General features: G+C 51.2%; 1 protein-coding gene across 7 annotated transcripts in view; it reads right to left on the bottom strand.

Annotated features, from left to right (window-relative positions):
• nvy (CBFA2/RUNX1 partner transcriptional co-repressor nervy) overlaps positions 1–21,835 on the bottom strand; it is a 161,423-nt gene that overhangs the window by 47,022 nt on the left and 92,566 nt on the right. For 2 of the 7 annotated variants that reach the window (XM_077649496.1, XM_077649497.1), the window contains exons 1-2: positions 18,101–18,240; positions 10,115–10,252 (exon numbers count right to left, since the gene is read on the bottom strand). The exons of 3 other annotated variants lie outside the window; for them this stretch is intronic. In XM_077649496.1, the coding sequence (XP_077505622.1) occupies positions 10,115–10,163 (49 nt within the window). In that variant the 5' untranslated portion in view covers positions 10,164–10,252; positions 18,101–18,240. Of the gene's footprint in view, positions 1–10,114; positions 10,253–18,100; positions 18,241–21,835 lie in introns of those variants that run through there. 2 more of the 7 variants (XR_013311307.1, XM_077649501.1) reach the window with 2 other exon arrangements.

The following is a 21,835-nucleotide window of genomic DNA, read 5'->3' as shown; positions in this document are numbered from 1 at the left end:
TTGTTTTGTACCTGGCAATTGGTATAACGCGGCCGTTCATACCGGTGGGCCACTGCAGCAGTTGCACCGATTCCAGCGAAGCGTCAGCTTCGCGCCGATGGACGGGCTTCGACGAACCCTTGAACGGGGTTGTTACGAAATGTTCGGTGGTGGACGTCTGCGATGCACAGTCGGTTAACTTTTGCAAATGACGAAAAAGCCCAAAGAAAGAATGAATGAATGAATCCTTTATTGCGAGGCAGACACGGCTCTCGGCTGCTGCTGGGGAATGAGGACGGATGGGGCTGTATGTGCAGAGGCAACTTCTAGTAGATCGTTTTCATAGCCTTCAGAGCTGCGCGTCGTAAGTCAGTCGACCTGCCTTACGCTACTCAAAGCAGGCCGCTGTCACCAGCGTATACCGCGAAGGCATGTTGTGCTGCGGTGCTTGATCGTATCTGGTCTGCTAGGGTGGTCGTATTGTCACGTGGTATGTGCTGAATGTTGTGTCTCCCTCGCGAGAAAGATTGGCTAGCTCGTATAAGGTGTTGTACAAACACAACAGACATCTAACGGACTCTCAAATAGACTCAAAGGATAAATAACTAAAAAGTACTTATGGGGTACCTTTGGAGTACTGTCTTGCTTCAGTCTGCGAGTTGACGACGGAAAATGACGTCATGCTGCCACCGTATTGCAGGCGAGCAGCATTTTCTGCTGTAGTTTAAATTAGCACTGTGTAGTGCTCCCCTGCCATGGCATCAACGCAGACCGACCAGCCTACCTATAGTCAACGCTACCTGACACGTCCTAAGAGAGTTCCACGCCGACTGCACATGCGTGCACACGGCGTGCACACGTTCCCGTGGCTCTCTTTTTGTTCCTTGCGTGAGAGGTGTTTTAGCATAGCGGGAACGTGTATACTAGGCCAGCCGTGTGCCTAGCTGGGAACTCCCAGTGTCACGTGCTAGCCAGGCGCGCGCCTGCTGCACGGCGTGCGCAGTACATAAGATGGCTTGGACGTGACGTCACGGCCGCCGTGATTGTGAAACACGCTTCTACCGGGCTAGGCGGGTGACGGTAAGTGGTTTAGACGAATGAACAGGCTCTCTACATGCCGCTAACATGGCTGCCAGTGTGACGTCGGTGCAAGTCGTACTGAGACTTTCTGATAAGATAACCAAGTGCATTCACAGTAGAGTACAGTTGGCAGTCCAGTTTGAAAGGTAGTACTTATTACTGAATCTTTGTGGGCCAAAGTGATTACGAGCCAGCCCCGTCGAGGGTGCCGGATGTGCTCTGCCCGCCAAATATTCTCCCTCGCTATTGCCGCAGTGTGGTTCAGAGCCCCTGCAAGTGGAAACTGTCTTTAGCCGCATGCCTAGGCGAGAAAGCGCGATCAGCGTGCGTTCTGACGACGGAGCGGAATGGTGGGACATGAATGTTGCCAACAGGGACGAACGTCAGCCACACAAGCTCGCATGAGCGCAAGTAGGCTAACGCTCAGCGTTTCATGCGATGCGTATGGAGACTTAACGCTGTGTCAGAGCCCTCTATATTCTCTGGTTTTTGTGTAGCTACCACAAAACTGAGATAAAACAAATACGAAAATAAGCACGCAGGCAGAAGCATACCCGGGAATTATGGACAAGCGCATTATACAACGGGAATTTTGTCATATACGCAGTTTCCCGCATATCGCAAGATGACACCATAGCGATCTATACGCAGATCCCTCCTCGGGGCGCTCGTAGTTTTCCGCTATTTATCGGCAAACACGCACCCCATCGGTTTTCTATATGGCAGTCTTCGCTACTCGGTGAGAGCAGGACATTCTTTAAAAGAAAGACTTTGCTACGCATCAGAAGATTAGACCATTGCCATCAATATGCACTGTCATGGACGAAAGGTTGTGGCATGCCGATTCCCAGGAAAAAAAAAAGATAAGGAGGGCACTTAAAATTCCATACGTGCTTGAATGCGAGAGTATTTCTTTTTCTTTTTATTACCTTTATCTTTTTATTCCTTTCTAATGTCACACCTACACATTAGCATACAGTCGTAAGGCAAACCATATACTATGCGCACCTTTGCCCCCTCCCCCTCCCTCCCCTTCCCCCCAAACAAGCAATGCCATTTTGTGGCCTATGGGTTGCGTGCTCGCCTTTGGTGCGAATGTCCCGGGTTGAGTTCCCGCACATTCGGAAGAAATTTTATTTTCCTTGGACACCACCATGACGTCATCTGGGATTTTTTGTGACCACCCTTGCGGTCAACGCTGACGCCGGGTATCGTTGCCGATGAGCCATATAACGCTTTCGCATTAACAATTATTTCTGTGTTGCCCGGCTGGCCAGTCAGCTGGCATTTTAATGCGAAAGCATCGCTATAGTCGAATACAATTTGAGTCTGCAGTGAAGTTCCGCCCACGTTCACGACCGCCGCACAGAATTCACCCAAGAAAAAAATTTAGTCCAATGTTAAAACTTTCCTTTTGTTAAAGGTAATCACAAGAAAAAAATTATGCCCAAAATCTTGATAATCAACTGAAACATTAAAAAGCTGATTTCGTTTACTGTTGTGGTTGTCCGTTAGAGTGATACAATACGCTCCGGATCGTGCCCAGTTTTGGCAACAGCGTTTTTTTTTTTTCATGTTGTATTCTGCTATAGCTCCATTAAGAGAAAAGCCGGCGGTGCGCGTACGTGTGTACACTCACAGATGGTACAGAAAATTCCCGATATCATCAAGCGACGGCCGTACGACGCACACAGCAAGCCGAGCACCACCACTCCAGAAAAATTTGTGCATTGTTCATCCATATATAATCTTCACTGGCCGACCTTCATGTGGCGCCAGATTTCTTGACATTCGTATCAAAATTGTGACGCAATCGTTCCTCGTACAGCATTACAGGTGGTGTCATACGATTATAGCTTACATGTGCTAGCCAAGTTGGAGGCTAGCTTGCGACAGGGATTCGAACCGAAGACGATATGCGCACCTTCAGTTGCATGCCTTCCCAGACTTTCATATCAAAACTGTTATGCAACCGTTCGTCATACACCATTCCGGGTGGTGTCATGTGCGCGCGCGTGTGTGTTGGTGATGTGTGTGGGTGGTTGAGGTGCCAGTGCACCCAGGGACAGTAATGCTTTCGCATTCCTACACGTAAACATTCTTAAAGGGCCACAGAAATGGGTGCTTGAGCTTGGCTTAAAAATGTTTGCACTATGTAAAGTACAGGCAACGGAGCGTCCATGCCGCGTACGAGACCTCAAAAGCAAGCGGGAAATTTACAATATATTTTTTTTTAAATCCCGGCTTTCGTACCTCGCGGCGACGCGCGGTGACGGGCTTTCGCACGAAACTCTGGCAGACGACGTCACGTCTTGCTAATGACATCAACAGCCGGGGGTTATCATTAGTTCACAGCGCCAAATTCTTGCTGACGTCACGCGCTACCGCGGCCGAGGCTACTCCGCGCGCGCCGCAACCGGCGGAGGTAGGGGAGGGGTCGAGTGAGTGGGGCCGGCGGAGGAGCGCCGTCGTTTTGGCGTGCGAGAGGAGAGGGAAAGGCGCGAAGACGCGGAAGTTCAAATTTTGTCGGCATATAACTAAGCTTCCACAAAACGCATTGAAGTAATTCTTGCTGAGGGATAATTATGAACCGTCGTCTTTTAACATCCCAGACATATCGCACCTTTCTATCGTACAGTAAGTATTCCAGGGTTGCCTCACAATTAGAAGTGACATCCAAAGCAACGAAAAGTAGTTTTAGCCTGAGTGAAAAAGTATGCCTTTCGGTCTAGAACATCGCAGAAAAGATTCATTCGGTGAAAACAAGATTAACATTACCAGGAAGACACAGGGAAGTGATGTATATCCACCCGAAGTTTGCAGGCTGATGTAATCAAGAAGTCGAATGCTCGTGACAAGAATACTTCAGACGATAAACAATCACCGAAAAGCATTAAAGCGTAATCCCCAGGAAGCCTATGCCACTTGCGAGGGAGCAATGGCCTCAATTCCAGGCAGACCAGAAGGCTGTTTTCCCACTGCTCAAAGCGTACAGTTTAGAACATGCCTTCGACCACGTAAATTGGGCACGTAAAAGAAGAAAATTGAATTTTTACTACCGAAAGCTGTCCTCGGGCTCGGAAGGGAGGCCGTGTAGTGGATTTTCAGGGAAATATTTTTTTTTACGCCCGGGGTCAGCTTCCAACACTCCCGTCAAGTGTCAGTCCACGAGCACTTTAATAATAATTGGTTTTTTTGGGGGAAAGGAAATGGCGCAGTATCTGTCTCATATATCGTTGGACACCTGAACCGCGCCGCAAGGGAAGGGATAAAGGGGGGAGTGAAAGAAGAAAGGAAGAAGGAGGTGCCGTACTGGAGGGCTCCGGAATAATTTCGACCACCTGGGGATCTTTAACGTGCACTGACATCGCACAGCACACGGGCGCCTTTTTTTCCTCCATAAAAACGCAGCCGCCGCGGTCGGGTTCGAACCCGGGAACTCCCACGAGCACTTTCGCATGTCTCGTTCTGGGACGCGTGTCGAAGTTTCAGTGAGGCGGCGTGGCCGCCAGGTGCAAACGCCGGGCTCTGCGGAGAGCCCCCGAGCGCCGGACGCCGGCGCTGAGACCCGCGGTCGCAGCGCGCGCGCCACTCTTCGATCGGGTGCCGGCCGCGGCTGTCACTACAGCGGTAGGCGACCGCTGTTCAAACTCCCAAACAAGCCTTGGTACAAAGTCTAACCGAGAGCCGGCGCTGTTCAAATATACGCTGTGTGCGCGGTGCTGGGTTGAATGAATTGCGGGCCGCAGAGGCGTCGCTGCCGAGGAAGAGGAAACCAGGCGCCAAAGCTGCGCAAAGTGCGCCCGCAGCCCGTGCGACACAGCGCCAGGTGCGAGCCGCGCTGTTGACAACGGACGCGCATTCTTTCCGCCAGGTGCCGCAAAGGCACACACGCTGTCACGTGACCCGACCAACGCTAGTTACACCGCTGTGGTCCACATCCGAGGAGGCAATGCGGTCACTAACGCCGAGAGGGCTCGATGCTGGCAACAGCGGAGGCACACGCGAGATAAATGCCGGAAAATGTCTCCGATTTGCGCCATTTGGAGAAATTTCAGACGCACGCAGGAGGCTTTTTTTTTTCTTTCAGTGGTACCTGCTCCCTGAGAGCTTCGGGTGCCCTCCGTGAAGAGCTCTTGTTAACGCGAACAGCCGTATCACGGGTGCCTTCGCCACGTGAACGTTTTAACGCGATACCGTTAAGGGTGCCGTGTGCAGAAAATCCGGCGTCGTCGTAGTCGTCGGCGTGAGCGAAAAGCCCGCATTGGTCGAAAAACTCGCTGCGACAATCGCGAAGCGGCGGATTTTGAAAAGTGATTAAAACATTAGAAAACCGGTGATTAGAAGGTCGTAACAGGACCCAAACGTCAAGTGGGCATGTAAGGAAATGAAGTAAATTTTACGTAAAAGAAAATTAGTGTTTATAGTCAGTCTGGAATTGAGCTCATGACCCATCGGCTGCGAGTCGCAGACGCTACCCATACACCACACAGGCACGTTCGTAGAGTTTGGTTAAAGCGGGGCTTTATATGTATTCGTGTGGTCATTCACAAAATATGGAAACAGCGTCCCTGCCTGCGTGGGCAAGAAGAGCCAGTGCCTGGACACATTATAGCTTCTCCCCCAATTTTTTCATTGTTGTCACAATGCGATCCCTGCGGTCTGTTCTCGTTGGCTCCGCAATGGATGGTGTAAAGACACCGCGCGTCCTAAGCGGATATAGATATCGCTATGACGGACACGCTGCCTAAAACCACGCAGCCATCCTTAGCACTGTTTCACATTATGCGTGACTATCCCTGTGTGCGTGTGCGTGCGTATGTGTGCATGCGTATGTGTGTGTGTATGTGTGTGTGTGTGCGTGTATGTATGTGTGCGTGCGTATGTGTGTGTATGTATGTACGTCTGTGTGTGTGTGCCGATTTCGTGCCAGTACTAACACTTACGCGCTCTACGTACGTTCTCGCGTCGCGGTCACCTCACGTCTTGCAAGCTGGACGTGCTTGAATATCAGTGTGTGAACTGGAGCAATTTCTTGCACAGAATTTCTTCCCATCGTTGCTTTCAGCCACCGGGAAGGTTGCCATGAGGCTTCACACTTCACAGTGGCTACTCGTGCAATGGACAATGGCCCCAGCTCAAGCAGCGAGAAAGGTTTAATTTGTACTCGTGAGAAGTCGACAAATTTGAAATTTCACTGGATTTACATTTTTCGCTGCGATGTAGTACCATTCTTACTCGGCCTCTTCAATAAGGCGTCTGCTCTTTTCAACAAATCTTTTTCTTTTTTTAATTTTGCCTTCTTTGCAGTGCGATGAGCAGGGTAACTTTCGGTCGTTGTTTCTGTCTGGAACTCGTGGCCTCTGGGATATGTTTTCTATTCCCTTTTACAGTTACTTTTTTTTAGTGAAACGATTATTTGAACGGCACCTTTGATTTTGAGGGTGCGAAATCCTACCGGCCGCTTCGAGCAGGGTGCCCAATTTATATCGGAGCAAATTCACAAGCGCAATTTACTCGTCTAATGCTTCGCAATGCGAGCTTAAATTAATTACGGCGCAGCTTATTCCAAAGAAAAGGACGCACTTACGCGCAGCTCGGCACATGATCCGGAGCAGCGAAATGAAAAGAGCGACACGTGCGGCATGCCCTCCGGGAAATGAGAATGACGCGCGACAACCGAAGCGCAAGAAATCGCATCACGAATGTTGGAACGACACTCAGGCAGAATGTTTCGACGACTCGCATGGCATTGGCTGACGCGTGCTGTGACGGCCACCCGACCTGCGTTTATAACCACGCGAGACTAAGAGAAGTTTCGAACAGGACTCCAACTCGTTTTTTTTTCTTTTTTCGTGGGATTAAACGCCGCCGTCGCCCACAGACTGCTGAATAAAGAATGCTGACCGACATATTTCAGACTCCAACTCGGCCAAGCGACCGCTCGCTACACTTTACCACACTTTCCGTACAGGCTGCCAGACGTTAGTACATGTCGTGTCACCGAGGTGTCCATGCTGCCGGGTACAAGGTTGGTCAGAAAGTCTCCAGGCCACAGGGTCAGCTTTTGAGCACTGTAAAGGAGCATTTACATTTCCGACGCTCAAAATCGATGGATCTTCAGGAGAAGTCTCATCCTCACCCCTGAGGGCCATAGTATAGGCACTGTAAGTGCTCGGATGCACTGCTCAAAAGCGGACCCTGCGGCGTGGTAACTTTTTACCAACCCTTTAATACACACCATCGCAACGAACGCATCAAAATGCGCGTGATCCGCCGTGCAGGCGCATCTGTGAAAATTTCTTGCCCCATGCGTTACACCCACTGCATGACCAAGAGCACATAGCCCCTAAGTGCCCGTGCAGTAATCCTAGCTGTGGCCGCTCCTGGCCTGACATGTTCTCCAAGATGTGCTCGTCCGGCAGGCCGCTTATAAGTCCCCTTCCTCAGCCAACGCCAACTTTGATGCGAGCTCGACGCTCGCGTGTCGTTCTTGAGCTTGATTCAACGGCGACTCGATGAGGCGCGTTTACTGTGCGCGCGTGCGGCCGATGTGCGCCCGCAGGGGGCGCTGCGGCGCGAGGAAGAAGCCCGGCATTGTTTCGCGCGGTCTGTCGCAGGTGGCCGGCGCCGAGCGCGGCTAATGGCGGAGCACGTGCGCGCCACTGGCTCCACAATGCAGTCAGCGTGAGGCACAAACAATGTCAAGTGTGCGCTGCAAATGACGCAGCTGTGCGAGATGGGAGCCCACTGCCTGCGTGCCGACCACCTGTCAGTCCCCCCGCGGCAGCTGCGGCGCCCCGGCGTCGGCAGCGCGGCCGCTGGCCCCGGGGGTCCGCGGGACGCAGGAAAAATAATGAAGACGCTGTTGCGATGGCCGAGAGCTGTGTACAAGCTATGCGTGCAATGACGCACCAGGCGCGCTGGCGATCCGCGAACGACCGCTTGTGGCCGTTGACTCCCTGTTCCGTGTACTACATTCCGCCCCAAGCCCCTCGCCTCAGCCTCGTGACCTATGAGTGCTTGCATGTATCCGGCTCACACTGTGCGCTCGACTGGCCCACGGTCGCCGCCTTTATAAACAGCCGATTCACGTACAGATGGAGTCATTTTTTCACTTCCAGAGGGTGGCACTGTTTGGCTGGCAGTTGCCTGAGGCTTCAAATGTACCCGCAATGTTGCGCGGAACGAATATGAGCGCGAAATCTGCATCCAACTGAACGTTGCTCCTCTGCCAAGTCAGCGCCTATCTGCTGCGCCCGTCGCTTTATTCCGTGTCCGTTCAGTGCAGTTAAAAAAAAAAAGTTTAAAGGGGCAGCGAGAGAGTTTCGGCGTGCGTGTGCCCATGAAGCAGCGGAGTCTCCGGCGAAAGGGATATTTTGTCGTCAGTGACCACGCGGCGAGGAAATGCCAACAACCACTCTGCTGACTTCACCTGTCCGATTAAGCAGCGAACGCGTTAGGTACGGGTTCAGCCGGAACACCAGGCTGCCGTGGGCAGACACGAGAGCTTCGGTCGTGCGTATACATGCGCTGGCGGGTGCGCGACCACTAGATAGGCCGAGAAAAACGCTTCATGCGGCGAATCTGCCGAGAGATGACGACGGGCAAAGAACATGGGCGCCGCTTACTACGCACACTTGGGGGCGCGCGGTGAACCTGCAGGGCTCCTCCTGAGGTCATGAACATAACCACGTCCACCACAACGAAGCGCGAAGAACTTAAGGGGTTTGCAAAAAATCTTGAGCATAGCCCCAGGTTAATAGCCAAGAAAGGAAAACCGAATGCGGGGTTCATTTCTTCTGACATGCATCAGGAAAGCAGCGTGAGCAGGAAACGTGCCGCGGGATCTCAGCGAGCGAATGAATAAGAGTAAAAGAATTTATGCGTTGTGTTTCTCGGGCGTCGTGCTGTTAGCGACACACTTTTTATACCCTCGCTGCGAGATACTTACAATGCATCTAAAACGCATAGAACAGTGAAACTGAGAGCAGAGTAGAGGGGCAATATATAGCCTCACTCTTGCAAGGAAAGGAACAATGCGCGCCTCAGTTTCAAAACAACAGTGCTACACACGATAACAAAGACGGTCGCGAGGCCTGGGAGAAGACAAGAATGCAATGCTCGAGAACTCTTCCATCGGACTAATCTACACTCCTCCTGGATGCCTTTGTTCTGCTTTTATAATGGTGGGCGTTTGCAGTTTTCAGCTCGCCTTGTCTCGGAGACTAATACGCGGTATGCACAGACACACACACAAAAGAAAATCCTAATGCGACGCAACATACCCCGGCTGGTACGCTCTAAACAGGAATAGGCCTATATGGGAGTAAAAAAGGTGTAAGCTGCCCTCCAGCGTAACCCCTTTTATGAAAGGGAGTGCGCTAGGGGGCAGCTTATTCCTTTTTTACTCCTTTCTGTTCGGAGTGTACATGCTTTCAGGTGACCTCGCGACAAACAACCGGGCTTTTGCCGTGGGCCCGCGTACAGTGGGCCTTAAACTGCTTCTCCCCTATGCTCCGTTTCAAACATCAGGTGCAACGATGTGAAAGGTACGGATGTAGTCCGGACAAGAAAATAAAAAGAGGTACGCGTGTTGCTGCGCGCTCGTTCTGTGCCCCAGTGGTCTATGCACGAGAAAGCGACAGCGTGTTGTCAGCAAAAACCGTGCATTTAATCAAGATCGCTACAAATGTGTCATGTGGTAAGCCTGCAGGGAAAGTGTTCACTATGTTTAGCTCACCACAAATAACGACTACTTTCTGGTCGCGGATGCAGGCAGCGCAAAGAAGAGCGCTAGCTTTGACAGCGTTGTACATGATGTTTGAAACGGAGTATAATTTCGCTCAAGAGGCTCGCCTCGCTTCGACCACGGCGTGAGGCAACGTCACTTCTTCCCACTCTCGTCACCGCTGCCCCAAACGGTGACGACAGAGGTGTACACAAAGAAAGGTGAGCAGTCGCGGCGAGCGCGTCCTCTGCTGAGGCAGCGGCGGCGCACTGGCCCACCGCCGCCGCTGCCCCGTTCGGCCAGAGTGTTCGGTGTGATACGTACAGCAGCGATCCGGGCCCTTCCACCGAAAGATTCCCAGAGCGCCGTACATTGTCCCGCAGCGTCACATCCTCGGTGCCGAGCGCCAACAACGCTTCCGGTGGACGACGAGAAGACGGGCCGTCGTCAGAGCGCGGGGTCCTGCGCAACGCAGGCCGGGTTTCTCGCTCGGTCCGGGCGAGCACAGCAACAGGCACACACACAAGAGAGAGAGAGAGACAGGGCGGCGTACGACAGCAGAGTGCGCTCCCGCGCGCTGTGGGGGACGGAGCGGTTGTACACACGCGCCAGCTGTCACGAGAGCGTACTGCGTACAGGGCCGCACTAAGCGTGCGCGAAACTGAGGCGCAGTACTAACCGCCCACCTGACACGAGCGTGCACCGGTATCGGGAGCCGACTGAGAAGCGGTAACCCCGTTTCGCGTGCATTTCAAATTGCTTCGAACCGATTGCACGGCGCAGTGGCGAGTTGCGCACACCTGTATGTAATGCTCGGGCAGAAGAGGCAGCTAATGATGGCGGAACAACGCGAAACAGCGGCGAATACAGAGCAGTACAGACCCGATAATGCTGGCTTTGGATGCCGGAAGAAGGTTTACAAGAAGACACTTCTCCCATAATTGAACCGCATGGCAAGCAACTTAACAAACGCGGTCAGTCAGTTTAGACAGAATTGACTTTTTTTCTTTCTGTAGCGCTCAAGCTTGGTCGATTATGTGGCCCTAATAAGTCTCGCATTGAAAAGAAGTACAACGTTCGCTATATCAGCGTACGTTTTGTGTTGCCATAAAAACTCCCAATTATGTTCCATATACTCATACATGTCGCCTCACTGTGGCTGGATGCCTTAGTTTACGACGCTTCTATTTGTTTTGCTCGTTTTGGATAGCAAGCCGGTGCCTTCTCCTGATCATACCTTCCCGCCTTCCCCCCCCCCCCCCCCCCCCCTCTCTCTCTCTCTCTCTCTCTCTCTCTCTCTCATTTTGCTCATTCACTGCGAGCAGTCCGCAAGAGAGACTATGGAGGCCGCTAATGTGAGCTAGCTAGCCGGCATTGGCGTTGACAACTAAGGAACTCGCCATCGGAGGCAAGGCCTGAAATATGGCTTACGTTTTGTTTTGTTTTCCGGGGTGACACGCGTGCATGCGCTGACCACTAGCTCGGATCTGTGCACTCTTTGCCTTATTTATTAATTTTGGTCTGGCAGTGCATGTCACGTGATTCTTGCGTAGAAATGCCTGCTTCTTTCAATTAACTTCTCAGTTGTGAGACAGCGCTCGTCCCGTGCTGTTTTAGGCTGTCGTCGCCCCTTGTTAGAGCACTTCGATCGTGCGGAGCTATCTCACGTACAGAAGACGCGTAAACACCTCTGTGAGTGTGACCGCTCATGCGTTTGCTCTCTCTTTGAGCACTAACAGCTTCCGCGCCGCTCTTTTTATCACGGAATTGAACAAACCCTGATGACTTCTCAAGGATGCAGTCATGGCAGTGTTTAATCAGTATAAGAAACGAAGCCGCTAGACTGGTTCACTGGACGCTCGTTTTGTTGACTCCTAATGAGCGCTGTAACGATCTAAGCTCGCGATGCTGCGAAAACTTGGCGACAAATGGCAAAGTAGACGTTCGCCAACGAATAGCCATCAGCAGAGCGCGCGGCCCTTCATTTACGAAAGCGCCTCGACAGCACCAGGACACGGCCGGTATGGGTGACTGCCGCGCCATCGCATGTCTGTAATGACAAAGAGCGAAGGAATTAGCCCTGAGCGCGAACTTGGTTGTGGAACATAGAATTCTTCAATTTCACAGGCTGAAAAAAGTGTATTTAAAGACAGAAACGTTTACAACCAGGAACATTTCCTTCTTTTTATCTTTTTTTTAACAATTTTACTCCGCATTCGTTGTAGTGCTCGTTCGTAGCATTTCCGTGCCCATTCGATAGGCTTACCTGCCAGACCTCTACAGCTACTCTATCTGCGAAAATAAGCTTACAGCGTCCCAGCTGCCATCTGGCATGCACACCAGCTTTAAAGCAGCGTAGCGACGGGTAGCATTTGATGCAATTATTACAAGCTGCGCTCCGAGGTCTAGATTTAGGCGGGTATTGTTCGACTTCATCTTTGGAAGCCAGCCTATGTGTTGGGCTACATGGACTAAAACGTGATTATATGAACGCGGCAATAATTGGATCACCAACCAACAACTGTGGACACCATTAGTGAAACAGATTTCGAGCACCTGCTGATACCTCAGCTGAGCTGCATGCCGTGGAAAATTACATTTTGGACCGGTGGTTTTCAGGAAACCAGCGAATGTAATCCGATTTTCCTGAAACTTACTCGGCCTGCAGAAAGTGGGGGAAACCGGGTTTTGCCGAAAACGAAGAACCCTATTCGGCTACTACAGCGAGAAGTGATTTTATCTGATTCTGAACTACTCCAGTGATTAGCCAAGATAGAGCAACTCATAGCGTGAAATGTCAGCCGGCCCGGATTTATAACTTACTCAAAAATTGAAAAAAGAAAGTAAAGTATCACGACGACTGCTTTCATCTTCCCCTCCGTCTTGCGCGAAACTTAAGCAATCGCTCTAGCTGGAAAACGGAGAACGCAGCGCCGCCTTGACCTTTAGCTCGGCACCCAGGCGACGGGCGAAGCTAGCTGCCTTCTTTGATGGACATCTACCGCAGCGCACGACAAAGCCCGCGCGAGGCACTGCCGGCGTGCGGGGGCGCTTAGCACGGACGTCGCGACGCTGTCTCGGGCCTGCGACGAGACGGCAGAGATCACACATCGGCGGACACGCAAATCAAACGCTTGCATGAACTGCACTACTCCAGAGTGCGCGCCTGGGCGATTAGCGCCGCCTACTCTAGCCACTGTCTTCTCGTTGGCATGCACCGCGATCCGACTACATCCGCTGTTTATGATTTCGGGGCACGTGGGAAAGGGCACAAGGGCGGAAGGCTTGCCTAGGCTATAGAGCAGACTGAAGGTGCCGTTGGGTTTGTTGTGTCCTCCGGCCGTGTTCATGTGGCGTGCCGAGAAACGCAGCCTCAACTGCTCCGGCCTGCCCCAACTGTCCCGAATCTTACGAAAACCTTGCATACTGCCTCTGCACATTCCCATGCCCAGTCGCCATACAGTTCGCCCACTTCCCTTACCCATCCCATGCCAACTGGACTGCCTGGCCGACCTCGGACCAGTTGAAAAACCAAGTGACACTGGTGGAACGAGCTCGTTCCCTAATCGACGACTAAAACAACGTTGCCAAATAATGTGCTTCCTTCTCCTCGCTGCGTATAAGTCAACCGTGCTGGGCTAGTGCGAACTCGCGTGCCTCAAGCGTGCTACGGGCGCAGAAAGTGCCCGCGTGTTGTAAGGAGTGGGCGAATGTGACCCGGAGACACAAGCTTGCAAGACTGCTCCGATTTCCCACCGTCCCGCTGCTCACTTTGTAAACCAAACGCTTTTGCCGAACACTACAAGATTTTTTTTCTGCCCCAGAAACGTTTTTCCCACCACTAAAGCTTTTGTTTGGGGAAACGGGCTAAAATGCTGCCGTTTGAAGCGGCACAGACTCGATCTAAAAGCACAAGAGCGCTTTCTGGACAACCTGTTCTCCGAGGCATGAGAACGTCGCGATCAGAAGCTCATCGTCTCTGATTGGCGGGATCTGGGGACAACCTATCCCCGCCTCTCGGCAGGCGCACGCTAAGGCAGACCCAAAAGCTGATAGTCGAGGACAATTTCTATTCGACGGTGGCTACTGATTTCCCAATGAAGGGCACCGCCAGTGCTTGGCTGGGCATGATCATTTGCGAAGTGAATTCGCTCCCTCGGCTACTCTTGTTCCTGTAGGGCACAATCCCTGTTAGACGCGCGAGGGGCACAGCGCGTCCGATTGTTGTTCTCCGCTTCACGTGACGTATAAAATAGCGCAACATGAGACAAGGACATGAAAGAACACACACGAGCGCTAACTTGCAACAGTTTATTGCGGAAGAGAGCCTGTGGGTATATAAGACATGGCGATACATTGCGCAAGCGCGGCAGACAGTCAATTGTTTAGTGGCTTCTGAGGTAATCTAATTCCTTACTAGATAGCCCAACAGAGCATACCATTGATATCATACCATTGACATGTGGAAGGAAGTATGTAGGCCAAAGTGGAAGGTGCTTAAACGAGCGCCTTCGTGAACATCGCTACAATGTTAAAGAAAAGAAAGGTGGTTTTTTAGATGCGCACTGCAGAAAATGTGAATCCAAGTGTAAACCTCTTTTTCAAACATGCACGGTCATTGCCAAAAACACTTGTAAACTCACCCGAGAAATAATCGAAGCTGAAATGATAGATAGCTTAGGTGATAACTGCATAGAGAAACCCTCTGTGGGGCTATCTAGTAAGGAATTAGATTACTTCAGAGGCCACTAAACAATTGACTGTCTGCCGCGCTTGCGCAATGTATCGCCATGTCTTGTATATCTACAGGCTCACTTCCGCAATAAACTGTTGCAAGTTAGCGCTCGTGTGTGTTCTTTCATGTCCTTGTCTGATGTTGCGCTATTTTATACGTCATGCACTACCAACAAGCCCAAACCGCCACTTAGTTGGTCTCCGCTTCAACTGAAAGCCGGCACCTCAAACCAGCCGGTAGAGAGACAATCGTCATCGTCCAGTGTAAATACACTGCAGGCAAAACGCCTGTGCCCGTCGTTGCAGTTATTATTGTTTTGCGCTGCCTGCCATTCCCGTAAACTTCCGATGCCTAGCCTCGCCGCCTAAGCCTATCGCCTCGTCTGCGTTCCTCTATCCTTGGCAAGCGCTCTGTCATCGGTTCTCTGCCCTGCGCATTGCACCCTCTACGCAGCATCACTACAAATGGCACGCGAATAAAGATTTGAGCGGTTTAACCTTGGGCAACATGTTGCGAGTGCGCAGAGCTTGTCACATGCAAGCTGCGTGCCGGTAAAGGCCATTTCATAGCAAACATCTGACCGTTGTGCTCAGGCGCTGGCGAACAAAACGTCTCGTGGGAGAAGCTAACGGAGACGTCAGTGGGCGCACATCTGACAACGATTCCTCAGAAAAGGCGGCAGAGTTCGTCACCACTGTTGAGACGTGCGCGTGCCGGCGCGACAGCAGTCCCTCCCCCTTTCCTGGCTGCCTTGAAACAGTCGATGCGCATGGACAGTACGCAAACAGTGTGACAGTGCGTCTGCAGGGCGATTGACCGCGTATGCCCATGTCGTTAAACCGCTAACGGGGCCTGGCTTCTGACCGCTGTGAAATGTGACTGCCTCCCCGCGCGGTGACGTCCCCATTGCATGTCACCGTGTCGTTCACGCAGGAAATTACTTTCATGCATGGCAGTCCTGTACAGTATAATATATTACGGGTGACTACGGCGCCATCTAGCAGCAAGCTGCGAAATTGCTTGTCCCTGCCCAGGAGAGCAGCGGTCTAAAGATCACTTGCAGTGCGCACCCGGGTATTGCCAGCATTTCTCTCTCTCTATGGCTTCCTCTGCGGCGGCAGTGACAATGTTGCGTACTGAAAGCTGTATAATTTTGAACGAGGAGCATTAGTGCCGTCATTTCCTTGCCCACGGACGAAAGCTCGGGTTACTGGCCCTTAGGTTTCGTGAGGGATAAACAAATTAGTACCTCGGTGCATCTCAATTAAATTTTGCCATCGCGAAAATATTGGCTCCATCTTTTCTAGCATATTTTAGTGCTAAAAGAATTTATTCCAAAGTAGACTACTGTAAATAACTTCATTTTCCAGTATATCTGTTTGTCCCGTTTATTTTTAGTTATTTTTTTGCGAATTGGTTTAAACTCGCGAAAAATTAGTCCTCGCATTCAACTGGAGAAAAATAATTTTGGCGAAATCTCGACTTGCTAAAATAAATGCCAAATTCTGGGCTAAATTCGGCACAAGTGTCTGTGTCATCAGATCGCAGTTTCGCTCAGCAACTATAAGGGGAAAATGCTGTGGCAATCCTAGGTGAGGGACCCCAAGAGGATGCGCCGTTGGTTCCAAGAAACGGCTGCTCCTCCTCCTCACGGTTGACCCGATCAGCGGTAGCAAAAAGTGAACCTTTTAACCACTAACCCAGTTTCGGTTATTTCATTTTCTGTTCCTAATCCTCTTTATACAGGGCCCCTCTCCTCTCCGTGAATTTCTGGAACCACAAACGTCGTCAGAGCTTTTTAGGGATTTTATGAGCCCGACTCTCTATTCGCCGCGTGAACTTCGGGACTTCTCTCTCGCTCTCTCTGACCCCCCCCCCCCCCCACACACACACACACGCACGCACGCACGCACGCACGCACGCACGCACACACACACACACACAAAATGGGATGTTTGGGCCCGGGTGTGAATCAGGAGGTCCTTAAAAATGTCTCTGGAGCAGCCATTATAGCGTTTTCTCTTTACCTACTAAGTTCTTGCTCCTGTCGGTGTCGCGAGAGTGGCACAGTATGTAGCGCAGAGCCACATTCCTGACTGTGGTGCAGTGCCCGAAACCTCATAGGACTACAGGGGACAGAGATAGAACAATGGGCGTGCCGCTGCTGGTTCGCAGAATTTAGTACCTATGAAATATTCTTAGACTGCGACTTTAAACGACTCCGCGAAATATTCAGCTCGCGAAAAACAAGTCGTTTACAGTACACAAAAGCGGCCTGGCACACTTGTCGCCCATTCGAATGCCTTCATAAATACACGGTGGAAAGATGAAAAAAAGGTGATGTGCAGTTTGGTGAGGTCTGAACTCAGAGATGTCAATTCAGTGACGAAGTGAGCCGTCACTCTGATGAAGTCGAACAGCATTTGATTGAGGATTGAAGATATGATGTTAAAACGCGATGAACCTATAAAGCTTCGAGTGACACGAATATGTCACTCTTTAACACTTTTTAACCCCAGAACACGGGCAAGAATAGACTTCTTAGCGCCTTAAAGAAGAGCCTTCACTCAGCCAGGAGACAAGTGAGTTTCACTGGCTGCCCCGATAAAACAACACTTCTTGCACGCGAAGATGCACATATTCCCAAAAATTGGAAACGAAGTCTAGCCTACATTTCTGTCCACGTCCATTTTCGCGGATGATCGCAGCAAATTTTTGAAATAACAGTGCAGGAAATTTCTAATGCCTTAATAAAATTAGAAGGAAGTGTTTCTTCCGAAAGGCATGATTCTGACGGTAAATTATTCATTCACAAACAGTGCAGTGCAAAAAAAAGAAAAACAAAGCACGGGGTAATTACATGGTGAGTGATGCATACCGCACGCTTCGCCTTTAGCGTTCGTTGTAATCATAATAATTAAGATAAGTACAGCAAGGCGTTACGTAGACTCGCAGCGCGAGAAGTGTCAGTGACATTTCACAGCGGAAGAAGCCAAACACGCCAGACAAAAAAAAATGAAATTCTCCAGGCGCAAAAATGATGCCTTTGCGCACGCGCATTGCCCGAGATTCACAAGCACGATCCCAATCACGGCAGCCCGCGCGAGCCGGGGGGCGCACCGCGCGCGCTCATGCCTAGACAGGAGGGGGCCCGCCGCGGAGACAGAATCACTGCTGCTAGTCCGAAATTTCGCTCTTCTCGAGGAGCACTCTCTCAGGAAACTCAGCACAGCTAACAATTCGCCGCCCTCAACGACGAGGGGGAAAAAATGAAGATGTCTCAAAGGAGAGCAACACGGAACGCCATCTCCTGAGAAGCAAGAAAACGATGGGCAACTAAAGAAGGAGGACGGCTAAAGGCGGGGACAAATTTTCCTGGCAGTGAAGAGAAGGCTACGAGAGCGAGCCTTCGGTCTCCAGTCCTGCGCTCGTGACAACCGCGCACTGGCGGAAGTCTCACGCTAGGAGCTTCCCCTTCACAGCTGGGAATAGCAGAACGGCACCGACACTTCTTACAAGGTACATACTGCTGGTCGCCCACTCTGGTGGCGGGTGGGCGCGAGCGCGGTGGGTACCTGGGGCCGGAGCCGTGCCGAGGGTGGGCCGCCCGGCGCGAGCCGCAGGTGCATGCCGGGCCCGGCGGTGGAGTCGTCGAGAGGCGGCCGGTCGCGTGAGCCACGGAGGCGGCGCCCCGTGCGTGTGTGCGCGAGCGGCGCGCGATGCCGCCGCCGTGTGTGCTTTGCGAGCGGGGGGGGGAGGCGGCCAGATGCGTGCGTGTGTGTACCTGGAGCCCGGCGGAGGCAGCTGCACGCGCTCGCAAGAACAGCTGGGCTCCGCGCCCGCCCGCCGACGCGTCAGCTGCGCCCGCGGCTCGCCAAGCGCCCGACAGCGCTCAGGTGCTCGCCCCCGCGTGCTGCGCTCAGGCGCACCGCCACCCAGCGCGCCGCACTACCTGGCCGCGCGCGCTCGGCGCGACAAAGACGCCCCAAGCCGCGCTCTGCTCCGACTCTGACGGAGCGGCGCGCAGTGGTTTCGCCGGGCTCGACCGATATGTTTTCGTTTTCTTTTTTTACTTTAAGCAAAAACGTCCGCACAACCATGCGTTTATTCAGAGCCACGGCATTTTGCCGGCTCTAAAATGGTGTATTCAAATCGGCGATCGGGATCATAGCCCTGAATCGGTGAAGGAGCAGAAAATCCGTGCCGCCACAATAAGACCTCGCGATTCGAATCCAAATAGAACACTGAAGCACGCTTTTCGATTCGCAGAGCAAGAAAACGTGGTCCCACCGGATTACCGCTTGGATTATGCCATTAGATTACAAAAGGTTCCGTTTATAAATGTTTATTTTTTGTACACAGAAAAAGTGAAATACTTTGTAGTCTGAAGTTGCTCTATATAGATGTTCTTGTCTCCTTCTGCTTCACTAGCCTTCAAATGTAAGTGAGCTTGAAAACGTGCTCCTCTACGGACTGCCCCCTCCACCTGCAGTTCATTGTTTTCTTCTTTGTTTTCCCTCACGTACGTTTCACAACTCATAAAATGTGTAATCAGCTAGCTAGCATTTTGTATCACCCAGGTGTGCACAAACAGTAGGTGCCAGAGCGCGCTACTGAAATGCTCCATCAATCGATGGCTTTCAGATCGCTTTTTCGAACGCGAGGAGTGAATCCCTGAGTTGAGTTTCCCCTCTTCAGACTGCGCCAGTTGCAATCCCCTTCAGGTACCGATGAGAGGAAACACCTTGATGATGATGCAATCGTGTTTTCTTGATGGCCCGGTGGTTCTAACTCGCAAACATTCACGCTACTCGAGGAAAGGAGAAGGTTAACTATTTATTTACAACATAAATAAAACAAGAAGAAACAAAGTAAGGAGAAAACTATTTACATGACTAAACCGTTGATCAGACGAATTCAGCCCCGGTTCAATCCGGAGCGCTTACAATTAAACCCCCAGTCTCCGCCCTTAGCGGGGACAGCAACCAATAAGATTACAAGCGACTCACCTCACCAATCAGTGGTTATTGAAAGGAAAATAAGGTTTCCGTCAACTAACCACAGATTGGGGAAAGAGTACTGATTAAACATTTGGGGAAATAGAGGTTGCAATCAAATACACAAACAGCACAACCACGACTACCATTTCCCACGGCACCCAGAGCCCCACAGTTACTACATTCCTAACATTGTCATCTGTTTTCTCTTTCGCACCTGTGCATGCGAGACAAACACATGCCGACGAGGCGATCACTCAAGTTGTTTACAGAAACAAAAAAAAAAGAGAAGAAGACAGTCGTTAATGGAAGAATGCGCTTCATGGTCACTAGGCTCCTATCCAGCCATATCTCCTTCATTCCCGAAGCCTCGGCAACCCATTGACGCCGCACACATGTCGACAGCTGTATCTGGTTAGGCTTCTTCAAGGCGGGTTATGCCCATGATGGCGCCGAGAAACAAGTACGTCCGCTGCAAGAAGGGGAGCCAGGGACGGGACGGGTCCCTTTGTTGGCGACGCGCTGTTCACCATACAGCCACTTCCGACCCCACTGGTGCGGCCTTCTTCGCGAACACGAGACCGACCAGTTCGCGGAGAGCTCAGCGAAATTCACAACCTGTATATGCAGTAGCGCACGTTCAGCAGCCAGCCGCAGAACAAAAGCGGCCTTCTGTGTTGCTGCCGAACTCCTAATTACGTCGTCCACGCGATCTAAGCAAGTGGCTGACCGTCACACAGGTGGAGTCAATGCTCAGAAACAATCCTAACGAGAATCAAATTTTTTTTAAAGATAGAATAGTTAATGAGCTCAATGCGAATGAGGCAAAGACAGCTTCGCCGAACAGAGAGCTGAGAGAAAGGATAGCCAAGGACGTTAACCTACCTTGCAATGGGAAGAGAGCATCAAAAACGAAAATATGAAAAAGAAGGAGCACAGATGAAGCGCCTACACGTCGATGTACAGTCGATGTGCAGTCTATGCACGACCCCCCAGGTCTGTCAGCTTAAAATACTGCAGCTGCGCTCAGTGCATTAATGCCATGGAGTTGTGATGCGACGGAACATTGCCATCGAGAAAGATGTGGTGTCCAGCTGACTCGAAGACATCTTCGGCGCCAGGCGTGGGGCGTCGCAGTGAAAACAGAAGCAACTGATTTACTGAGCCGGGCTATGTCATGAGCAAATCGTACCTTGATGATGTGTCTCCAATTGATTTTTTCTGTCATCTACATCCTAACTGAGCCCTGTGGATACGTCTTGCAGATGGACACACAAAGCTTGTATTTCTTTTCCGGACGTCCTTATTTATTGGTCATTTTCTCACCGTGCCAATGGACGTTTACGGTTACAGCGCAATCAGTGCAGGTGCTTTATAGCATATGCATGCACCCATGCTTCTTTAATGGCCCGGCTACGCAACGCCTGCATGAGTGTTGATGTTTCCACCGGCTGAAATGCTTTTGGGTAATATGTGAATGCCACATAAAGGGATGCGTTATACTCTGCATATTTCCCTATAACCTGACTGAAGCTTCTCTCTCTTTTCTGCGTTCATTCAGGTCTAAGGTAATTCAGATAGCTTCAACAGTCAGCTTAGTGGATGCATTTCCGTAGGTGAATGCCACTTGAGAGATGACTACTGTCAAAGCCCTCACGCATGTTGGGAAAATCACGCGTGTATTTTTGTGTCAGAGCACACTGAGAAACAAGCGAGAATGAAGTATCGGTGAGCATAACGGCGGTGTTTACAGAGAGTGGCCTACTTGCACTAAACGCAGACGACAATGCACCCGACAATGCATGAACGTCATCAAGACAACGCCCCGATAAATGAGTCATCTTTAACTGAACAATGACGAGGACTGAAGCGACCCCGGGATGAGTTGAGCCGCGTGTTGAGCTCACAGTCCTCCAAACAGACAATGAGTTCGCACTTGTTCGCGCAAAGCTATTCACCACTGTTCCGATTCCTTGCTCTCTCTCTCAAAATAGAATGGGGGCGCTTCAGCAGCTACGAAGCAGAAGCTTTCCCGCTGCACTGATCACGTGCGGTTTTCTGGACGGAGGGAACGAGAATTCGGTCTTTGTTCATGATGCGGCGACAGTGAAGTCGATAACTTTCTCGATAACATATGCTTACATATAAAGGATTCAATAAAAAACAGGCAAGACACATTCACCAAAATAGAACATTACGTAGAGCGATATGTGGCCGCGTGGCGGGATACACTGATAGTAGCAACGTCGATATATATATAGCGACGTTTCACAGCAGGACATCGCATCACCTATATAGTTATGTACGGTTTTC

This window comes from Amblyomma americanum, chromosome 1 (assembly GCF_052857255.1).
Source record: "Amblyomma americanum isolate KBUSLIRL-KWMA chromosome 1, ASM5285725v1, whole genome shotgun sequence".
NCBI lineage: Eukaryota > Metazoa > Arthropoda > Arachnida > Ixodida > Ixodidae > Amblyomma > Amblyomma americanum.
Note: the sequence above shows the minus strand (reverse complement) of the source record. Positions and strands in the feature narration are given on the sequence as shown.